This window comes from Anarrhichthys ocellatus, unplaced genomic scaffold (assembly GCF_004355925.1).
Source record: "Anarrhichthys ocellatus isolate YVR2014 unplaced genomic scaffold, GSC_Weel_1.0 scaffold38, whole genome shotgun sequence".
Taxonomy (NCBI): Eukaryota; Metazoa; Chordata; class Actinopteri; order Perciformes; family Anarhichadidae; genus Anarrhichthys; species Anarrhichthys ocellatus.
Genome location: NW_022280068.1, coordinates 3,642,981 through 3,663,529, shown reverse-complemented (window position 1 = coordinate 3,663,529; position 20,549 = coordinate 3,642,981). Strand labels below are relative to the sequence as shown.

The following is a 20,549-nucleotide window of genomic DNA, read 5'->3' as shown; positions in this document are numbered from 1 at the left end:
TTACATCTCAGAACAAACAGTTTACGAGTGTTTGAGACACAGTATGTTGGTGTCAGTATGTAAAATGCTGTATTATTCAGATACTTAGTGCCTGCTTGAGTGTAAAACGTGGCTTTATTAAAAGCATATAGTTGATTTCAAATGAGTTATTATTCCAATGAAAAATGATCTATGTTAAAACTTTATGAACATTCTCATAACCGTAACCAGACAATCAATAAATAAGCACCACCTATGCTACGAAACAGCACTGAAATTCTTCTACTGGGCAACTATACTATTAAATAAAAATGACTATTTAAACAGCACCTTTAAAAAAAAAAAGAGATTATAAAGTGCTTTGACAGACAAAACAAAGCAAAAGCAAGATACAAGCCAATATAACAACAGAAACAGTGAGGTCAAACAAAAGCAAGACAAAATTAACTACAATTTAAAATTGAGATAAAACAGTACAATGGATAAAACATTTTGACAAATCAATACAATATGAAAATGCAATAAAAGCAATAGAAACATTACAAAGAATAAAAGCAGTAAAATGACGACATCACCTTAAAGCTAGTCAGTTTTAAGAGGCAATTTTAAAGAGATCACTGATTCTGAAAGAATTTATCTCCTCAGGTAGGTCGATACAAAGCCGAGGGGCCCTGATGGCAAAAGCACAGTTATCTTTAGTTTTTAGCTTTGACTTTGCAACAGTCAGAAGGGCCCCCTCCAAGTATCTAAGGCTGCAAGCTGGCTCATGGGGTCAGTGTTCTGCTATAGCTTGGGGCCAGACCTATAGCTTTAAAAGTGATCAGTAAAATCTTAAAATCAATTCTAAAACAAACAGGGAGCCAGTGGAGAGAAGCCAGAATTGTGGGGATGTGATGTTGTCTGTTAAAACCTGTGAGAAGCCTAACGCATTCTTAACTAGTTGAAGGCGAGAGAATGACTTTTGTTTGATGCCAGAGAGGAGGAAGTTAGAGTCGTCAAGTCTTGAGAGGATAAACGCATGAATGACTTCACATCGAAGGGTAAGAGGATAGGTTTGATTTTGGATATGGTTCCTAGTTGAAGGAAGCAGGACGTATCAAGTTTTTTGATTTGTGGTTAAGCTTCAATCAAAAAGTACTTACTCGGAATTTCTGGCAGTGGGCTTTATGTTGTCAGATAAGGGACCAAGGAAGCTTTCAATGGGACTCATGGGGTTTGGGGGAGTATACTATATGATTTCTAATTTTAAGATATTGAGTTGAAGAAAATGTTCAGCCATCCAACAGTTGACTTCACTCAAGCAGTTACAGGCTTCTTGGGTCATCAAGTCTCACAGCAAGGCATATCTGTGTGTCGTATGAGTAGCAGTTAAAAGAGACGTTGTGGCGTTGGAGGATTTGACTAATTTGGAGCAGGTAATATACTTATTACATACTGTACTGCCGTGACAGTCAGAGTCAACCAGCTATGTTATGTAATACACATAAAGGAAGCCAGTACATCCTGTGTGTACAAAAGCCAGAGTGGAAGTTTCACCCACTTTGATCATGTCATTGTGACTGGTGTCCACAGTGGCTGGTGTTGATCAAGTGTTATACGGACTCCCTTGAAGGTTTAATAAGCTTCAACTTGCCAAACACACAGCATGTTGTAACAGTTACCAGTGTGTGAAATACTCCTGTGGCTTACCCGTCATCAGAGTTGTCACAACGAGAGGAACGGAAGCCGCCTGAAGCATCCGCATGAGCATCTCTCCTGGGACGCTCATGTAGACTTGGTCATATTCGGACACAGGGACATAGAACTTGAGAATCAACTGTATTGATTTAAACTTACCATTATTAGGCTGGTAAACCTGGTGATGTCCCAGAATTAGAAACCCTCTGTATCTAAGGGGTCTTCATTCTTAGCCATTACCATTTGTGACTCTTGATACTTTGCACTCACCATTTTTGGTGACAGTTTTGAGGTAGTAGCAATCTCTGCTGTTGTTTCTGGCACATGCTAATTACACAAAGCAACACTGGGCATGCGCGAATTGGGGGCGATGACAGAGTAGTTTTTCCAACGCTCCGTTGTCGACACAGTTGTAAGTAGTGAGCGTCTTAAAAAATGTCCGTGTTAGTGAGCTAAAACTATGTTTGTGTGTAGACGAGGGGTCAAAAAATAGAGGAAAATCTCCATTAAAAAATAGTGTCTACTGTCTAACCTGTCTAACCTGTCTAACTTACAGACAGGACCGCAGCACAACGTCACAGCTGTACACCTGAGGAGTCAAGGTAGACCTACTGTCGGAGATTAACATACTGTATATATACTGTATATATATATGTATTTGTTTCCGAGTGTCTAGGTAAATAGATACTAGGTAAATGTAAACTTGACTGCCGAACTCGGCGTCGCGCTGAATGTCCAAACCTCGTTTTAAGATTCACATTTTACACTAACAGAGTTATTTAACACTGTTATTATAGTTTGTTAAAATATTAAATGTTATATTGGTAACATAATACGCCAAACATTTAGAATAAATGTTGCCTTTCGAAACTAGTAGCTCTTCACTTTCGTTTTCATGCAGTTGACGCGTTAAGTTTCGTTTCTGCCCTCGCAGCCTCTCCCGACGCTTCATCATGGCCGAAATGGACGCGAGTCCGTTTTCTCTGATTAGTCTGGAGGATGAGCTGACCTGCAGCATCTGTTTGAGTCCCTTTGACTGTCCGGTGACCATCCCCTGCGGACACAACTTCTGCCAGGACTGCCTCCTCGCCACCTGGAAGGACTCCTACAGCTGTCCTCAGTGTCGGACCCACTTCGCCACCAAACCGGAGCTGAAGAAAAACACGGTCCTCAGCACCGTCGTGGAGACCTTCAACTTGAGGACGAGCAAGAGCGAGGCCAGCCTGATAGCAGAGGAGAGCAAAGCCGAGAAAGAGGAGGTCATACGGTGTGATACATGTATGGAAGCAGAAGCGTCTCAGACCTGCCTCACCTGCATGGCCTCTTTCTGCGAGAAGCACCTGCGGCCTCACCGGGAAAACCCGACCTATAGGCTCCACCAGCTGAGTCAGCCCCTCGGAGACCTGTCGGAGCGGATCTGCCCGGACCACCACAAGCTGATGGAGCTTTTCTGCAGCAAACACAACCGTACTATCTGCAGCCTCTGCCTCCAGCAGGTGCACAAAGGCTGCTCCTTCATATCCTTCGAGGAGCAGAGGAACCTGAAAGAGGTGTGTGTGTGTACTTGTACATCTGTCTTTGTGATGACTAATTGTGAGTTTTCAACCTTCAGAGGGAGGACTAAGTAGAAAGTGAGGACATTTTGGCCAGTCCTCACCTTTTAAAGGCATATTTTGAGAGATATGCTTGTTCGCTCTCTTGCCCAGAGTTAGACAAGAAGATTGATACATCTCTCTCATGACTGTTACGTTGCACAAAATATGTAGGAGCCAGTAGCCGGATAGCTTAGCTTAGCATAAAGACCAGAAATAGGGGGAAACAGCTAGCCTGGCTCTGTCCATATGTACAAGATATAACCGTTTAATTAGTGAGCGCTGGAGGTGCTGATAGGCAGATTTATTTTACCTTTGGACAGAGCTAGGCTGCCTGTTTCTCCATGTTTTCTGTCTTTGTGAAGCTAAGTCAGCTACTGGCTCCTGCTACACTTACTGTAACGTTACAGACATGGGAGTGATATCAATCTTCCCATCAAACTCTCTAAAACAAACTTAGAAGTTAACTTAGAAATGGACAATCAGAGGGACATCTATTACTAAGGTTTCAGGCATTCAAGACTATTGCAGTAGGCTGTTGCTTATAAATGCACTTTAGCATCATAAAAACATGTGACCCTTGGTGCTGCCGTCTAAAGAGTAAGCTGCAGGAATAAACCAGATGGTGTCCATGTAATATATAAAGGATTGTTTGCATTTTGCTCTAGGCCCTCCATTGAGGCTGTAGCAAGCAAGTGAGCTGAACATAAACATAATTTTCTGTGTACTGAAGCTATGTTTCATATCTGTCTTTGTAGCTTGGCCTGAGAGCCAAGCTGGGTTTGCTGGATGGGAAAATTGAGAAGACTAAGACTGTTGTGCTTCAAATAAATGACACGCAGAGCAAGCTGAAGGTAATTCTTATCCATTATATTTTAGTTTTTTCCCCAAAACAGGAAACAAATCAATTAGGTATTCATTTACCAAAGAAAAGATGGCAATTACATCATGTCAGAATGTCCATTTAATTAGGCTTTATGTTCATGTATTTATTCATGGCTCCTCTCATGGTCCTTTTTTTAGGATGCAGCAACCAAAAGAAAGACCACATTGGCAGCTGTGTATCAGCAGATGCGGGATATGTTGGACCAAGAAGAACGTCAGGCCCAGCATGACGTGGACCACGAGCTGGACATTTGCCAGAGAAATCTTCGGGACCACATGAAGAGGTTGACTGACAATACTGTCAAAATGACAAAAGCCAAAGAACAAATCTACAGCCTGCTGAATCAATCCCAAACCTTGGCCTTTCTACAGGTGGGATGAACATTGTCACAGGAAGATGAAGTAGGGGAGGGAAAAGAGAGGGGAATTGAGGTTCAGCCTAAAGCCAGATGAGACAGAATAGACTGTGCAGAGAGAGAGAAATGACAATTAAAATGGGAAACTGGTCTTATGTCATATACACTTGAAATATTCTCATGTTATTTCAAAAGGGCCCTTCTTCATCCATACCTGGGACAGCATGTTTGAGGCGAGAAAGAAGGAAGGAATTGGCCTGTATGTCATTTGGGTGGATGTGGCAGCCAACACAATTTGTATTAAAGCAAATGTGTTGAATTTACACTTGAGTTGCAGCAATTTGTAGAAAATTAACAAGAAACTATTGATTTTATTTTGATATTAACTGGTCAATCATTTTTCTATTTTTAAAGCAAAAAAACGAATAATTGCTGGATCCAGCTTGTGAGGATTTGATGCTTTTCTCAGTGATATATGATTGTGATTCAAATATCTTTTGTTTTTGAACTTTAAATTGAAAAAAACCTATTTGAATATGTCTGCCTGGGCTGTTGAGTGTTATAACCGGTATTTTTTTTACTATTTTCTGAAATTAACAATTGTTGAGAAAATGATATGTTGATTAATGGATAAACTAAATACTCATCAATTGCAGCTCTAATTTGAACATTTCTGACTTTGGCCCCAGAGGTAATATCGAAACAAGGATAGACATTAGATGCTGCTACACCCTGCACCTATTTAAGCCATGTCTTGCAGACACATCCCATTAATCAGTATTTTTTCCTTACAGGGTTCAACTGACTTCAAAGCTACAAAGTTTGAAGACCCTTCTGCCCCTCAAATCACCCTGGACTCCAAGAAGGTGACGGCAACACAGGCCTTTTCGGCTCTCCTGAAGGAGCATCTGACAGAGATCCTTAAACAGCCTGTTGAGGCCAGACTACTCATACTTAAACCAGGTGAATGTGCAGCTACATTGTTAGTGGGAGATTTTACGTTTGGAAATGTATTATGAAATTATAATGAAGCCAATCTTGTCCAATTGTGTTGCAGTACTTAAGACTGAGATCGTTGCATCTGGTGAGTTTGTGTCGTGAGAGATACTGGAGATTAAATGAAAGTGTTGACTTTATTAACGCTTCGTTGTTGTGGTGGTGGGCTACTGGAAATATAAAATGATTTGCCTTGTGTTCCTGAGATGTTCTAATTGTAGTCCATTTAACATTCACAGATAAAAAAGCAGTTCCTGTCTCAGCACCTGCAAGTACTGGATCTCAAACTGAATCTGGTATATTAATATCTATGAAGGTTTTATCTAAATACAGTAGTATCTACTGTAGTCAACATGTGCTTATCATAAAATATCTGCCCGCGTGTATGATAAACATTTACACACAGTACTGCACAGCCTTTAAGTCACAGAAAACAATGATAAATCTGTATTTTTACGTCAATATATGAATGTAGTGTGCTTACCTACGTTTTGAGAGATGTATGAAGGTATTTCTTGCACATATGTGCTTTGATAGGGCTGAAAAACAAATAAATAAAGTAAAACAATTTGACGAGCATTTTGTAACACTATCGTCTGCTTTCACTTTCTCTGTTTCAGAAGTAATCAAGCCTCCAAAGCCGAAAAGGCAGCCCAGGTCGCACAGTCCAGGTCGTCCACTCATCAATCCATTATTCCAGCCAGTTCCTGGACAAATGTATTCTTTTATGGGGTCACAAGCAGGCTGGAATCCACCTCAGTATGTGCAGGGCCAGCCACCAGGCTCTTATCAGGGTCCCCTATTTATGCCAGGACAAAACACAAGTAAGTTATACAACACTCACACACACTATCAAATTATTATATTGATCTCAATAGTATGATACAAAACGACTAACAGACGGATAGATATGTAATCCTGGGACACTGAGATTGTATCACTTCTCTTCTTAAAACATATGCCATCAGAATCATTTCAATAATACATGCTAAACCATGATGGTATGAATTAGTCAGGTAATAATAGCTACCCTTTAAGCATGCTCTTAAGTCAAGTTTCTAATGTCAGTTAATGTAGCACACTTATTAAAGTGTCCAGTATGCTTGTAATGAACCAGGTCCTAAGATACGATAAGATAAAAAAAGAACGCTATCAATCCTAAAGGAAATGATTGTGCCACAGATTGATCGAAGACTACAACAAAACAATAAGAAAAGACAACAGAATAAAAATACAAACATATAATGACCACACTTAAAGGCGGGGTGAAAAGCATCTCACTGCCTCCCCTGATATGCTTTCACAAGTGTTGGAATTGGGCGTTGTTTTCTAAAAGGCATCAGTCATCAGTATTTACTATGAAGGTGGTGGCCCAGTGAACATGTAGACCAGTGTGTTACATCAGTTTATCTTGCCCAGTAGAGAACCGTCTTGAATTAGGATTAATTGATTGAGGCTCCAAGTGATAACACAGCTCAGGGCATGTCCGGCCCCCAGCCACTAGTCTACAGCCAGAGACACATTGAGGCGGAAACAGTTTGCACACTGCTACTGTTTTGGACGGTGTCTGGCTAACCGCTAAAACGCCAACAGCTAACGGAACTACCAGCGCACACACTGCTGAGTACCTCGTGGCCTTGGTGAGTTTACCTTTGTGTTTTGGCACGATTGCATGAAGTGTATCGTACCACAAAGTCAAGCCCATTGCTTGTATAACATTTCATCTGCGCTTGTTTTTCAATTCTAATGAAGTCTGCAGAGCCGTCATTATCACACTTAACTGTTTCAGAGCTATGAGACCAGTGATGCGACCGGCTGAGAGTGTATTTAATAACCACCTCACCCACTGATCAATATCAACCTCCACCTAGCCCTTTAGCACATTGCGCTGATGTACATACATGAACTAAAATAGATGGTGCTGCTAAGAACTACCACCTTACACTTGGCATCTATTATTAAAGTTTCAACTGAGGGTGCAAAATATTAAATTGACAGACTGAGGGTGCAATGCTTAAGAACCGGACCTGCGTGAAGTAAAACTGGAATATTGCATGTGACTGTGATTCATGTGCATGCATGTCAATGTCCCTCCCCCTTGTGACGGCCCAGCAAGTAATTTCCACGTGTCAGTACAGTAGAGTCAGCAGTGACAAGCTTCTCAGGGAATTTTTTTTAAATAAATAAATACAGCAGCTTATAACTCTTTTATAGACTTGCACAACCTGAATTACGAGTTGCATTTGGAATTGTAGCATTCACAGCAACTACAGAAAACATTTATTTTAGGTTAAAAACGACAAGTTCAAGAGTTCCCACACACACACTGTTGTACTTTAGCTTGAAAGAATTCAATTCAAGTATCAGTTTGGCAAGTGACACAATTCTCATAATATGGGGGAACTACAAAAGAAACCTTTTTGTATATTTTCCTTTCAGAACAAGACAAAAGGCCCCACAATGCTCCAGGAGGAAATGTGCCAAACTCCTATCACTTCTACAACCCCAGAAGATAAAACCAACTAGACACCATCCATAGCCTAATAAAAATAACTGGCACTACTATATATCTTAAAAATCATACACATATATATATAAAGCCAGCCTTTGGCGCTTATTTTGCATTACTTTATACAATAGTCACTGGATATGCAGTTGCTTTAAAATAAACATTTCCAAGCAATTTGAGATCAGCATTTGTTAAATTGGTAAATGATTAACAATATAATGATGTCATTATTACCGTTTGGCTGCTGTGATCTCTGACTCGGGATCATGGGAGCAGTTTCCCCCCTCAAATTCTTCAAGAAATGTATAATATCACAATTAAAGCACAGAGACATGATGCTTATTTATGAAAATATTTATGGGAATGTCTTCAAATTCAAAAGATCGCTTCAATACATTCAGTTCAATCAAAATCTGTTTTTGTCACCTGTAATAACAATTTCACCAAACCCTCTTTATTTTTGTAAACTGCTATGATTTACATGACTTACCAATAAAAGCTTATTCTCTCTTACTTTGTATTCTCGTTCCTGTTTAGCAGAGGCCACATAAGGACCATATCGTGGTCAAAGTCAAATGTATTATGCTTCTGCACATTCCTATCAACTTTTAGGGTTCTCTTATCTCTATAGATATTTGACTGCAAAAAAAGTAAGCATATTCAAATATATACATCAACTAATAATCAAAGCATTTTGGTACACAGTGAAATTTGCCTTGAGAAACTGAGTATATAAATACAGTTCTGTATCTGCCAAGATTTAACAAATAAACTAACAGGATTGAAAGGGAAACATTCAAAACAACCAATAACATCACGGTCATGTTGCTCCACCCTCAACAAGAAAACAAGTAAAGGTCTTTAGCCACGCTAGCAGACTTCTGCGAACACCTCATCAGGCTCAGCTCTACGTTGTCAACTCTCATCAGATCAAAGCTGAATAATCAGGTTTTTGCTTCAGCCAGTTAGGGGCATAACTCCACAACAAGCGACATCCCACTTGGATATTATGGCTTTACAAAGTTGCTATTCCAAATATATTACCAAACAAAAGCCTACTTATCATCCAGCAGAGCAATATAAGCATTCATTTGAAGTCATGTTTCTGGCAACCTAACAACTATAAGTACAATATTCACTCTCTTTGTAGCTGTTTTGGTCTATAGCAGGGGTCCGCAATCTTAGACACACTTGGCACGCGGTAGTTTAACCAATGGCATACGAGCAACAACTGTGCAAGACTTTTCTGGAAATGTTGATCGACCCGTATTCTGCGAAAACTCGCCCTACTCTGCCTGTGATGGGCTAGCACTCATTGCCTTCTTCACAGAATGCAGGTGGGAAAAAAATAACGCAAGTAAAGATTTGAGCAAACCATCTCAGATGTGGAGGTTTTACATTACACATAGTAATTCTATTCATTGTTAATATAAAAATATTTATGAGTGAAGCCTTAAGCTGCAACCAACACCTGTATTTAGGTCCCACTCTGACTTGAGCTGGAGGCTAGCATGTGCTGTCATATGTACAGTAAGGATGTATTGTGCTAATATTTAGCATGTTAGCATTTGTCTCAAACTACAGCTGAGGTTGAGAGAAATCCGGTCAGTAATTTACATCGAGTATCACGTCAAGTACTACAGTATTTGACTAGCACAAATGTGATCCATTGGTGGTTGTAGGAGCCAGGTATGGCCTGTGTCATTTTGTACACCCTTTTTTGTCACTTCCGGTAGTTGAGTCACATGGTGTTGGGGATAACAATGAGGATATGTAGTTTAGTTGGATGAATGGAAGGAGAGGGGTTGAGAGAGGGAGTCTTATTTGTTGTTGACCGCTATAAACTATTTTCACTACTATTATCATTACTGGACGCTGTCGATCACCCTTGTACAACAAGGAGAAGGCAAGTTTGAACACAAAGTTTGTTTGTCGTTTGTGGGTTTTGACTTTATTAAAACACTAAACTGTGAAAAATAAAAATACAAACTCAGCCACTGGATCCGCGAATCATTTACAACCAGCGCGTCCGCAGGTTAGTCTCTCCTACTTATCCTCTCGCTGACTCATTTTAAGTTGCCGATAGTCACCAACTGTGGTGCTAACCAAATACTCAGCATCAACAAAATCATTAGGATTCATTATTCAGGCGTCCGTCAATATTTTTACCAAATTGCCGGACAATTCATTAAACGGTTATCGAGGTATTTCACTCTAAAAACAGTGTCTTGAACTAGAGCCATGCTGCTAGCGTGGCTGAGAAACCTGACAGTAAAGCCCAGTTACATTTAAGCTATTTCAGTGCAACACAACTCTGGTAAACATGATGATAAGGTAAATGATCAAACAGGTGTCCTTGAGCAAGAAGACATTCACCAAACAAATGGAGGGTGACGAAACCACAAGGCTTGGTTATCTACCAAAGAGGTACATATTCCAAAAGCATAGGCATCCTGGGCTAAGAACTGATCCCTGTTCAGCCTTATGTGCAGCATGTTGGCTCCAGGTTTATAAGAAAGCATAAACTAACATACGACAGGCTTTTCTGATATGGCTGTGAGCAACAGGCAACCATTCTGCAATAAACAGGACCACCTCAAGTGGTAACATTAACTTCCCTACAAGTTTTCGACTGACAAACACAAATGACCTCTTGCACACATTAGGTAGAGAACAAGGAAGATGCAACTCAACTGAACACTACACAGAGAAGTACATGCAAGTAACTGATGGTATTCAGTGTTAAACTGTAGCAGTTAAGGAGACAAGCTACAGATAATACTGTCTTTAGTCTGCCACCTTGTGGTGACTATTTGTTAAACCACAAATTATGAAGTGCAAGAGGATAACGTGAATAACGTAAAACAACAACACGGGACAGCTTAATCTCATCAGCAGTTATCACTATTGGCAGCAACATCAAGTGTCGGCATTACGGTTCCATGTATAAAGCCTACATCCTACGCAGTGTAAGGTATTTATCAGTATAAGTGCCAAAACAGTGCAACACAAAATATGTAAACAGGAAGAAAAATGTAAAGAAAAGGAAAAAACAAAAGGTTTTACAAGTAGGCAAAAGTTAATTGGCAGTACTTTCAAAATAAAGTCAGGCTGTTTCCTGTAGCTTTTACAGGAAATATATAGTTTCAAGACTGTATCGTCGTACAATCTAGCAGTTTGGTGAGCTACTTAAGACGGCACCATGAAGTAAGCAAACCAACACGTCCAGTGATTAACAACACACTGCCGTTGTAACAGAGCCCTTGCTCCATCAGATTCAGAGACCTTTTGGCTTTCACACACATTTCAAAGCCTTATCTTGCAAATGCAGGAGACACTTTAAAACCAAAATCACGGTGATTTGGAGCCTGAAGGGGGAATTTAACAGATAATCTGAGCAGTTTAACATTTCACACAAAATGTTTTTGCTCTTTCTGGAGTTAAAAAAAAAAAAAAAAAAAAAAAAAAAAAGCAATAAAGCTATGGATGCATCTTTAGCGAAACCTCCCCTTCACTGTATTAATGCTTCATCACTTGCTGTTGATTTAGACATGGCTTTGTGTGGGTTTGGTTTGAATGTCTCACAGATACCTGCAGGGCTACACTGGGCATTCAATCGTAAATACAGTAGAATAAATACAGTTTTATAGTTGACTATGGCACAAGGGATCAGTGCCAGTAAACGGCAATCTTTCTCACAAACATTCACCTCCTCCTGGCTGTCTCACCTGTGGGGGGGTGGGGGACGGACGACTGCCTGAGCTCTGGGTTAGAATATTTAAAAAGAACCAAATCCCACCAGCCCATTTCCAAACTCTCCCATTTCACCCCAGTGAGCTCTCTGAAAACATATGAAATGTGTGTAACCCGAACAGGAAAATGATAACGCCTATTCGTATCAATGTGACTGGAGGATAAAGTGTGTTCAAAGATCTTAGAGGATGAAGACGAAGTGCCACTGCAGCGGAGTGATTAATAGAAACTGGGCTGCAGAAAATAAGACAGAGATTTAAATAAGAGGAGCTTCAGATCCCATGACACGTCTGGGGCGGGTCATGCACGGGCGGAGGCCGGCCCCGGGGGCCTGGGTGAGTCGTGAGGGGTGGGGCTCTCTGTCTCAGAGGCGCTGGATTCGTCGTCGTCATCGTCCGTCTGCTCGGCACTGTGGTACAGCATGAGGGCCTGGGTCTTATGGGTGATAGTGATGGTGCAGGGACCCTGGGCCCACGGCTCCCCGTCCACCTGCATGGGCATCTTGGAGCTCTTGAGAACCAGCTAGAGAAGGAAAGATAACCCCCGACACTTGAATATGAGATAAACTGTATTAATGCCGCTTACCATCATCTGGTACTCACTGTTATTTCTGTTCTATATTTTAATTTGGTGACAGAAGGTTACAACTCTGTTGCTACACATTTTACCTTCCTCTACATGTTGCCGTTATCCACCGGACTGCATCTCCTCATTTAATATTTGAAATAACTTTACAGTCTAAAATTGAGGGAATGGTTTGCAGCAAGGCGAAAGTCAACGTAAGCTTCTTCTTAGTTTGGTTTTGCTGCCCTGAGTTGCTCCTCAGGCTACAGACCATGATGCAAAATGCATCGTCCTCTGCAATTTTTTTAGAACCACTTAAATTCTGTTGTAATGTACATGTTATTGTATGTTCTCTAAAATTGAACATCACATAAAGGCAAGGCAGTTAAGGACAGGTGCTCTTGATACAATAATTCATTTTTTTTCAAGATGATCAATTGTTGTCAAATCTCTATCAGTGAAACTAAATCCAATATTATTTCCAGTAGATTTATGCCATTAGTAACAAAGAAGAAGTTCAACACAGCATTTTTTTGACAGCCAATTTTAATGTAAGGCTTAAATATTAATTTCATCATTCCGTGTTATTTGCTAATCTGATAAAAATGCCAACAAATGCAAGTAATGACACGTACAAAGTTTATTTGTTTCCTTTTTTAACCTTGACGTTGTGCTCCCCCACATCAAACCTTCACCCTTGGTTAAAATCGTTGTTTTCAAAAACCGTATACATCCAGTAACTATGTAAAGTATTCAAAAAGTATTAAAATGATTTCCTTGTTGTGCTTCCTGTGGTTGTCACAGTCCCACTCAACAAGAAAGGATATGAGCACATGCAGGAGCCGAGTAGCATACGCTTGATCGGATTAGTTTAAAATCAGATTATCAAGTGCTGTGACGAAGCAAAGGGCAGTGAAAACTAATTTCATTGTGTTTCTCCACTTATTGAGGCCAACAGTAAGAGGTGTGTGTGTGTGTGTGTGTGTCATTGCCTCACCCTGACAGTGTGGGCCTGTCCCAGCCGTACAGGATTGGCCATTTTGACCTGGATCTGAGCACAGTGGAAGGAGCCAAACACACCCACCACCTCCAGCAGACCATCATCCAGCCTGCAGGGACGGGAAACATCACTGCTGTTCGCTATTACTTGGCATGGTAACCCGGGGTACTGGTATACACACTTGAGTAAGAATACCATAACATGAATAGCGAGGAATTCATTATTCTCACTCCTGATGATCCGCGACGCATTAATTGATGCTCGCAGTAGGGCTGAACAATATGAGGAAAATGTGCGATAACTTTGTTGAATATCTCGAATAACTGCGATGAATTAAGAGATATTAAACAGATATTGAAGATGTACTCGCCTCTGACTTTCTGCTGCTTTCAGTTTGCCTCAGAAATACAACTAATTGCTTGTTGAATTAAAAGATTTAAATTATTTACTGTTCTTTTATTGAACAAATTGAACTGAACACAAAAGGCACCAATAAAAAAATAATTCAATTTACATTTTAAAGTGCAATTTTCTACTGAAACTCTCTTTCAATGAACAAAAGAAAACCCTGAGTGCAATATTAGGGATTTCAGTCTTCATGATGCGTGTATCGCACGAGTTGACATGGTCAATAAAAATAAATTTGTAATTGTTATCTCTCACTGTCCTGTTTGCCAGTGCAGGTCTTACCGTGTGGGCGGGTAGGGTTCATCCCCCATACCCTCCCAGAGTCTGCAGCCGCCACCCCAATAGCCAATGTTACAAACTATGATGCCCTCCAGGCTGGGCAGCGCCACCCTCTCCCCATCCAACTCCAACTGTGGTAGGAACACACACATACATGTATGTATATATAGCCATGTTTAAGCAAGCAGGTCAAACTTAATTTATGGTGTCATAAGTCAGTGATTTTCAGCCATGAATATCAGAAATAAGGAAATTGCTGTCCGATACCGTTTCACTCTATGAACCACACAGGTGAAAACAGAAGTGACATGAAGCATCAACACATGCACAAGGCTACTGTACCTCAATCCTCTTATCCAGATCCTTACATTCCTGCACTAAACAATCTTTGGTGCCATACAGGAAATATACAGTCTGTGGGGGAAATAAACAGAAAAGTAGGCATCAACGTAAAGCACTTTGTTTCTCTGATGTTTCTGACGATAAAAAAGCCGGCATATTCAGTGATAAAGCCTTGCTTCACTATGATTATTCAAGTTCAGTTAACATTTGCACATGATTTATGTCTTCAAATGAAGAGAATAACCGAACCTTGTTGATGATGCGGCTGGAGAAGAAGGAGGGCGTTTTCTCACGGTGCGTGTGGAAGTTGAGCGCCATCAGAGCATCAGGTCCCACAGAGAAGTAGTTGTTCATGGACAGAACCTGAAGAGGACGTGCAGTATGTGTGTTACATGTACGGCTGACTGAGTCACAACATATCTGCAAGTAAAGACAAGACTGAACATTGATGATAAGAATTCAAAACAAGAGGTCCAACTCACCTTTGGTTTACGAAAGTAGAGGCCTTTTGAAGCCACCTGCACTTTCCATCTGAAAATGTAGGAAATGAAAAGGAACAAAAGAAACTCAAACAGGGTGATAGCAAGGATTTTAGAAATGGAGATGAAATACTGATCCATTTACTTGAGCACTTTGTTGCCTTAAAGAAATTAAAATATATTGAGTCTAAAAATACTGGATCAAGCTTCTAAAATACAAGTTTTAATTGTTGAACTTGTCACGAGTTCTTAAAAAAAACAACTCAAATTAACAGAAAGAAATGGAGAAGGTACGACCACAGCGTTAAAATGAACACAAACTAGATGAAGTTCTAACATCAATTTAGACTTTTTGAGACCTTTACTCTTCTTATTAAGCTGTTGACAAAATCTTCCACAGCTTCTAAACTGAGGAACGTGTACTTTGTAAGACAAATCAAACAGTACAATTCATAAGCTGCTGAGCTGATATCATACTGTTATTCCCAAAGCAAAGACTGCAACTTGTATTACTGCCCCACCTGTCCATTTTGACCACCTCGGCATCAAGGATGTTACGGAGAACCTGTTCCACGGGGATCTCTCCAGCGTACCCGGCACCCCAGCCTAAAGTGTTGGAAAGGTCATTTCCTGTCCCCAGGGGCAGGATGGTCACCCTCGGCATGAACTGGTCTTGGCCCTGAAACAGGACAATACGAGAGCAGCGGGTATGTTGGTAACAAGGCACAGAGGAGTGGTGGTACGCAGGGGGATAAAGAAAATACCACATTGTAATAAAAATCCTTCTCATAGCTCAGAGACAATCCGCTCTGACCTTCAGCTTCATAGTATCGATGGCGTCCAGCACCCAGCCCACGGTGCCGTCGCCCCCACACACCAGCACCTGGACACTGCCGGGAGGCAGCAGGCTGCACAGCTGGAGGGCTTTGGGGGGAGTCAGCTCAGACAGGTCAAACACCTGGAGGAGAAAAGACATGTTTTGAGCAGAAATTTGAATGCTGACTAAGTTGACAACTAAAGGGAAAGTTAAAGGATGATTTGATCAGATTAAAGACAACGTAGGAGAAGCTCCATCCTGACCTGCACAGGATTCAGAATGGTGCGAAATTCTCCCAGCAGAGCCTCCCCCATGTTGTTACCGCTACGTGTGTTAGCCAAGACCAACACTGGAGTCCAGCCACTGCCACAGGACGAAGCCAGCTACAGAAACACACAGACACCGCTTAAAAAACACCTCAGGCACACCAAATAAAACCCACAGCATGAGCACACTGAGGCACCTTGCTGTACTCGTCGGGGTGCCTGCGGCGGAGCTTGTTGACGCGGTAGAGGTAGTGAGGAGGGATGATGAGGTTGCGGAACTCGCCCAGCTCACACTGGTCTGCAGCCATCAGGCTGTCCATGCAGTCGTCGTGCACTGTGGTCTGACACCACACACACCTGAAGGCAGAGGGACACACACACACACACACACACACACACACACACACACTATGAAAAGCAAGAAAATACACAAAAGCAATTCCTGCTGAAAGAAGCAAGACCCTGAACCTCTACTAGCTGCAGGGGTGCTGGTCTGTCTCTGACGCTGACCTCTGACCTGAGAAACTGCCAGTCATTATTAGGATTAGCAGAGTCATTTATCTGACAATATGAGATTAAGCCAGTTTGTGCCCTGCTGCTATCCCAGAGAGTCCATTAGAGAAAATGAAAGACAGATTAAAATGTAATGTGGTTGCACCTCACTATTGTGCCTCGGGGCTCTTCGGGTGTAAAAGGCAAAAAGCACCTCTTTTACGCACACAGTTGCAGATGTCGAGCACACACACTAAAGTGGGCCTCCTACACATGCGGCTGCACCTGTAGCATCACCCGTACGCTACCTGAAGTCGCAGAGCTTCGGCTGGGTCCCGCACTGCTGTTTACACACTGCACAGTAGCTGGCGAGGGGAACGTTTCCGCGGACCCAGCGGTGCTCCATGGCTCCGCCCGGGCTACAAGGGGCCATGATCTCCTTGCACGTTAGGCTCCGGTCGGCCCGGCGCAGGCACTGCTCGTCGGCGCACACGCCGCAGCAGTCGCAGAAAGCCCCGTGGAGGATGTGCTGGGAACAGACGCAGCAGTAGGTGGGCTTGGTGAACAGGTCTGTGTAGTGCCAGCCGTGCTTGCTCTTGCGAAAGAAATCCTTCATGTGCGTTTTCCGCTTCGAGCGCTGGGCGCTGCACCACATCGTGACGATGACCGGGACGATGACGGCCAGAGAGGTCCAGAACAGGAGCGTCCACTCCTCCCGGGAACCGCAGTCGTCCTGCACCTCATCCTCTTCCTTGTGCATCGCTGCTGGACGTTAGCGATGATGCTATTGAGCGGAAAGCTGTGAAGAGAGGAGCGATGTCAGAGAGACTGTGCACGGGACGCACGCCACATTTTCCCCGCGACACGCATGCTCACCGACACCAATGTTTAACTGGTACAAACACCAGCTTTAATCTGAACATTCATTTTATGTATAACTAGCTATAAACAAGAAGACAGCGATGTGACGTCGAACCAATGAGCTACCGCGCTACCGTAGCTTCATCAGAGATGATAAAATGTCAAGATAGTTCAGTTCACACACAGAGGAAACGCAAATACGTACAACTGCGTGCAGTACAGTACGCTACGCTACAGTGTACAACCAGTGGTGGAAGAAGTATTCAGCTAATTTTACTCAAGTACAAGGATTAGCAATATAAAATTAGCAAATACTCCACTGCAGGTTAAAGTCCTGCAGTCAATTGTTTAAGTAGCATTATAGGGGTACAGTATTAGGAATCAAATGTAGGCTTCCATAAGTATCACATGTGGGCTGGGTTTTGCAGAATGGTCCTTGTCAGGGGTGGAAGAAGTATTCAAATCCTTTTCTTGAGTAAAAGTACAAATAGAACAATGAAAATAATGCTTCACTACAAGTGAAATACCCTGCATTCAAAATTCACAAAGTACAAAATTAGTTTCCTCATTCTGCAGAAGAATGCCCCTGTGACTGGTTGTACATGACATTATTATTAATTTTTTTAAACTGATGCATCAAGCAGCATTTATTTTTTGTTGGAGCTAATTTTAGTTTCGTCCAGTAGTTTTCAACCTAGGGGTCAGGCCCTTCCAACAGGTCACAAGATAGATGATGAGATGATTAATAGGAGAGGGAAAACAAAGTTCTGCCCCACAAATCTGTTTTCTTTTGTTTTGGTGACATTTGTAATCTATTTTAGTGAAGTATTGGATAATTTGACCTATTTGGCCCTCTCATACAACTGTTAAAATGTACAAGCGTCTGTGGCCCCAAGTAGATACTGCTTTTGTATTGTATTTTATTAGCTTATCATCATGCAAAATAGTGGAGTAAACAGTAGGCTACACTGTATCCTTCTGTGATGTAGTGGAGCAGAAGATGAATAGTACTAAATGGAAATACATTAGTAAATTAGGCTTCAAATATGTCAAAACTGTGCTTTAGTTAATGTAAGCTATGCTACTCTCAACACCAGTGGTACAATGGCCAAGTGCACTTATACCTTTTCAAAGACATTTAATTAACATGGCCATTGCAGTTGAGGACAAATGATTAGCAGATAAGTGTGTATGTGTTAATGAATGATACCAGGCACAGAGGTGGTAGAACAAAAGTATTATTTTTTTGAAGAAATACTTTACTCTAAAGAAAAAAAGACAGGACCAAATGTGAAATATCTCCATTATTTCCCGTTTGATATTTAAGCGAACAAGGAAAAGAAGACATGTTACCTCTCACCTTTTATATCATCTCTGATTCTGAGCTCCCTGATGTGCATACTGCTGCTCCACAGCACGCATGCGCTCTGCGCTGCATTGTGCAATGGCAATGGCGTGTTAGATAATCATATTGAGGGAATAAAAGCTTTCCTATGCACCAGGAATTAACCAAAGCAACATTATCACTAAAGTGCGCACGCCACTGGAGGGGGGAGGGCAGCAAGAAGCGGAAACGGAAACAGTGACGCACAATGACGTTTTCCTTCGCATATCAATGGCAGGGCTCCAATCCATTATAGGAATACATGAATTAGAAATAATAAATAAAAAACAATCTAGGGTGATACTTAGGCAGGTAAGTGTTTAAACACAGTAACAAGTGAATTTATAATTAGATTATGTAAAACCTTTATGGTCCTTGTTCAGAAATAATGTCATTGTGACAGCAAAGGAAAAATAATAACACAATAAAACAATCATGATGTAAGATAAACAAAGGAAATTGATGGGCTGATACATGACATAGGCTAGGTGTTGTTCACTGTTTTACCTTGTTGCATCCAAGTTCACACGAATCCAAGAGCAACCAGTAGGCCTGTGCTAAAATAATGCTTAATTTGTGTTATATATTTGTGGTAATATGATTGAACACAACTTCATCATACATATACATGAGCTCTTAAAACTACATGACAGGGCCCCCAACACATGGTCACTAATAATAGAACCCGTCTTGGTAGATGAATATTCTCAAAAATTAGATAACCTAAACATTTACCTGCTGAAACAGGGGAATCGCCCTGAATCTGTAAAATACACGACCGTTTACACGAAGCTCATCACTTACTGAAATGGTTTGAACAGCCTTAAAAGCGCCTCTCATCTCTACATGACTGTGTTTGCACCGCCATCTAGTGGACAGCTTCCCATTTGCCTCAATAGACCATAGGTGCTTTCAATTGTTCCTGCATAGTCATTTTGCAGCTTTAGAGCTAATATGATTCATATTTCCATGTGAGTAAATGTATCATCACTGATCGTGGTTTATTTGAAACATGGCCTCAGTAACATGAGCCCGTATGTGACAGTTTGTGGGTGACGTGCAGGAGGAGGAGGAGAATTTCCCCCTTCACCCCCCCTGGACTCTGGTCAGGACCTCAGAGCAGAGAAGCCTCAGACAGGAAAAAGGTGAAGAAGATGAAGAAGCTGGTGGTGTTTTTGCTCTGCCTGGTCCTGCTGACCATCTACACAGGTAAGAAACTCAGATTTACCTGAGAGCATGAAGCCAGTCTCAATGAATTATGGGTTGAAATTTCGGTCAAAAGAACATTTTGTCCTGCGGAGTGAATTTACAACAATCAGTAGGGCAGATTTAGGCCAGTTAAGAAAAGACAGAAACAGAATAATGAGGATGTCATTTAGGAGAGTCTGAATTTAGTGCATCTTGCTTTTGTTGCATGACCATATTGAGATGCTGCATCAAGTGCATTTCCAGTACAACTGATCTAACCCTTCAGCGGGCTTTCCTGCTTTGAAAACAAAAAGTTAAATCGCACAAATCTTCACAATTGATGATTTTTCCGAAAACCAAAAATCTGTCTCTCTTAACGAGAGAACTGGAGAATGTGTGAGAGTGTGTTGCCACGTTGCTTTGAGGGCCCAGGCAACAGCAGCAGCTCTGGCCTCGTGTTGACAGAGCTGGGTTGATTCACAGCAGCTCCCTCTGGCAGGAGAGGAAGAGAGAGCCAGCCTGGCTGCCTGCTGGGGTCACGTGATGCATGGGCCTGACTCCCTGGGGAGCGAGGAGGATGAATGGGCACTCTGTTGCCTTCCACCAAACACCGTCCCTCCCAAAACAGGCCTGGGTTAGAGAGAGGGAGACAGAGAGCCCACGCAGAGGCCAGCATGTGTGTGTGTGTGTGTGTGTGTGTGTGTGTGTGTGTGTGTGTGTGT

At 41.7% G+C, this 20,549-nt stretch overlaps 3 protein-coding genes across 4 annotated transcripts in view; 2 read left to right on the top strand and 1 right to left on the bottom strand.

Moving 5' to 3' along the window:
- The first annotated feature begins 1,823 nt into the window (after positions 1-1,823).
- On the top strand, positions 1,824-11,465 carry trim25 (tripartite motif containing 25). 2 transcript variants are annotated; one of them, XR_004213442.1, is made up of 10 exons: positions 1,824-2,068; positions 2,213-2,258; positions 2,591-3,206; positions 4,007-4,102; positions 4,272-4,505; positions 5,284-5,452; positions 5,547-5,573; positions 5,725-5,781; positions 6,106-7,125; positions 7,925-8,011. XR_004213442.1 is itself a non-coding variant. In XM_031867061.1 (10 exons), exons 1-10 carry the CDS (start codon positions 1,981-1,983, stop codon positions 7,999-8,001), a joined length of 1,614 nt encoding a protein of 537 aa, XP_031722921.1. In that variant the 5' UTR covers positions 1,824-1,980; the 3' UTR covers positions 8,002-11,465. The 2 variants fall into 2 exon arrangements, 1 of the variants encoding a protein (XP_031722921.1); XM_031867061.1 differs by having other exon boundaries at positions 6,106-6,309; positions 7,925-11,465.
- dgke (diacylglycerol kinase, epsilon) lies at positions 6,261-17,409 on the bottom strand. Its single transcript, XM_031867060.1, has 11 exons — positions 16,703-17,409; positions 16,100-16,259; positions 15,900-16,019; positions 15,634-15,777; positions 15,341-15,498; positions 14,823-14,871; positions 14,590-14,703; positions 14,341-14,412; positions 14,002-14,129; positions 13,309-13,420; positions 6,261-12,269 (listed from the first exon to the last, which is right to left on the bottom strand). Exons 1-11 carry the CDS (start codon positions 17,152-17,154, stop codon positions 12,048-12,050), a joined length of 1,731 nt encoding a protein of 576 aa, XP_031722920.1. The 5' UTR covers positions 17,155-17,409; the 3' UTR covers positions 6,261-12,047.
- A 2,333-nt stretch (positions 17,410-19,742) lies between these two features.
- The window catches only part of cunh17orf67 (chromosome unknown C17orf67 homolog), a 4,216-nt gene continuing 3,409 nt past the window's right edge, over positions 19,743-20,549 (top strand). The window contains exon 1 of the mRNA XM_031867198.1: positions 19,743-19,848. Coding sequence (XP_031723058.1) covers positions 19,794-19,848 — 55 coding nt within the window. The 5' untranslated portion in view covers positions 19,743-19,793. The remainder of the gene's footprint in view (positions 19,849-20,549) is intronic.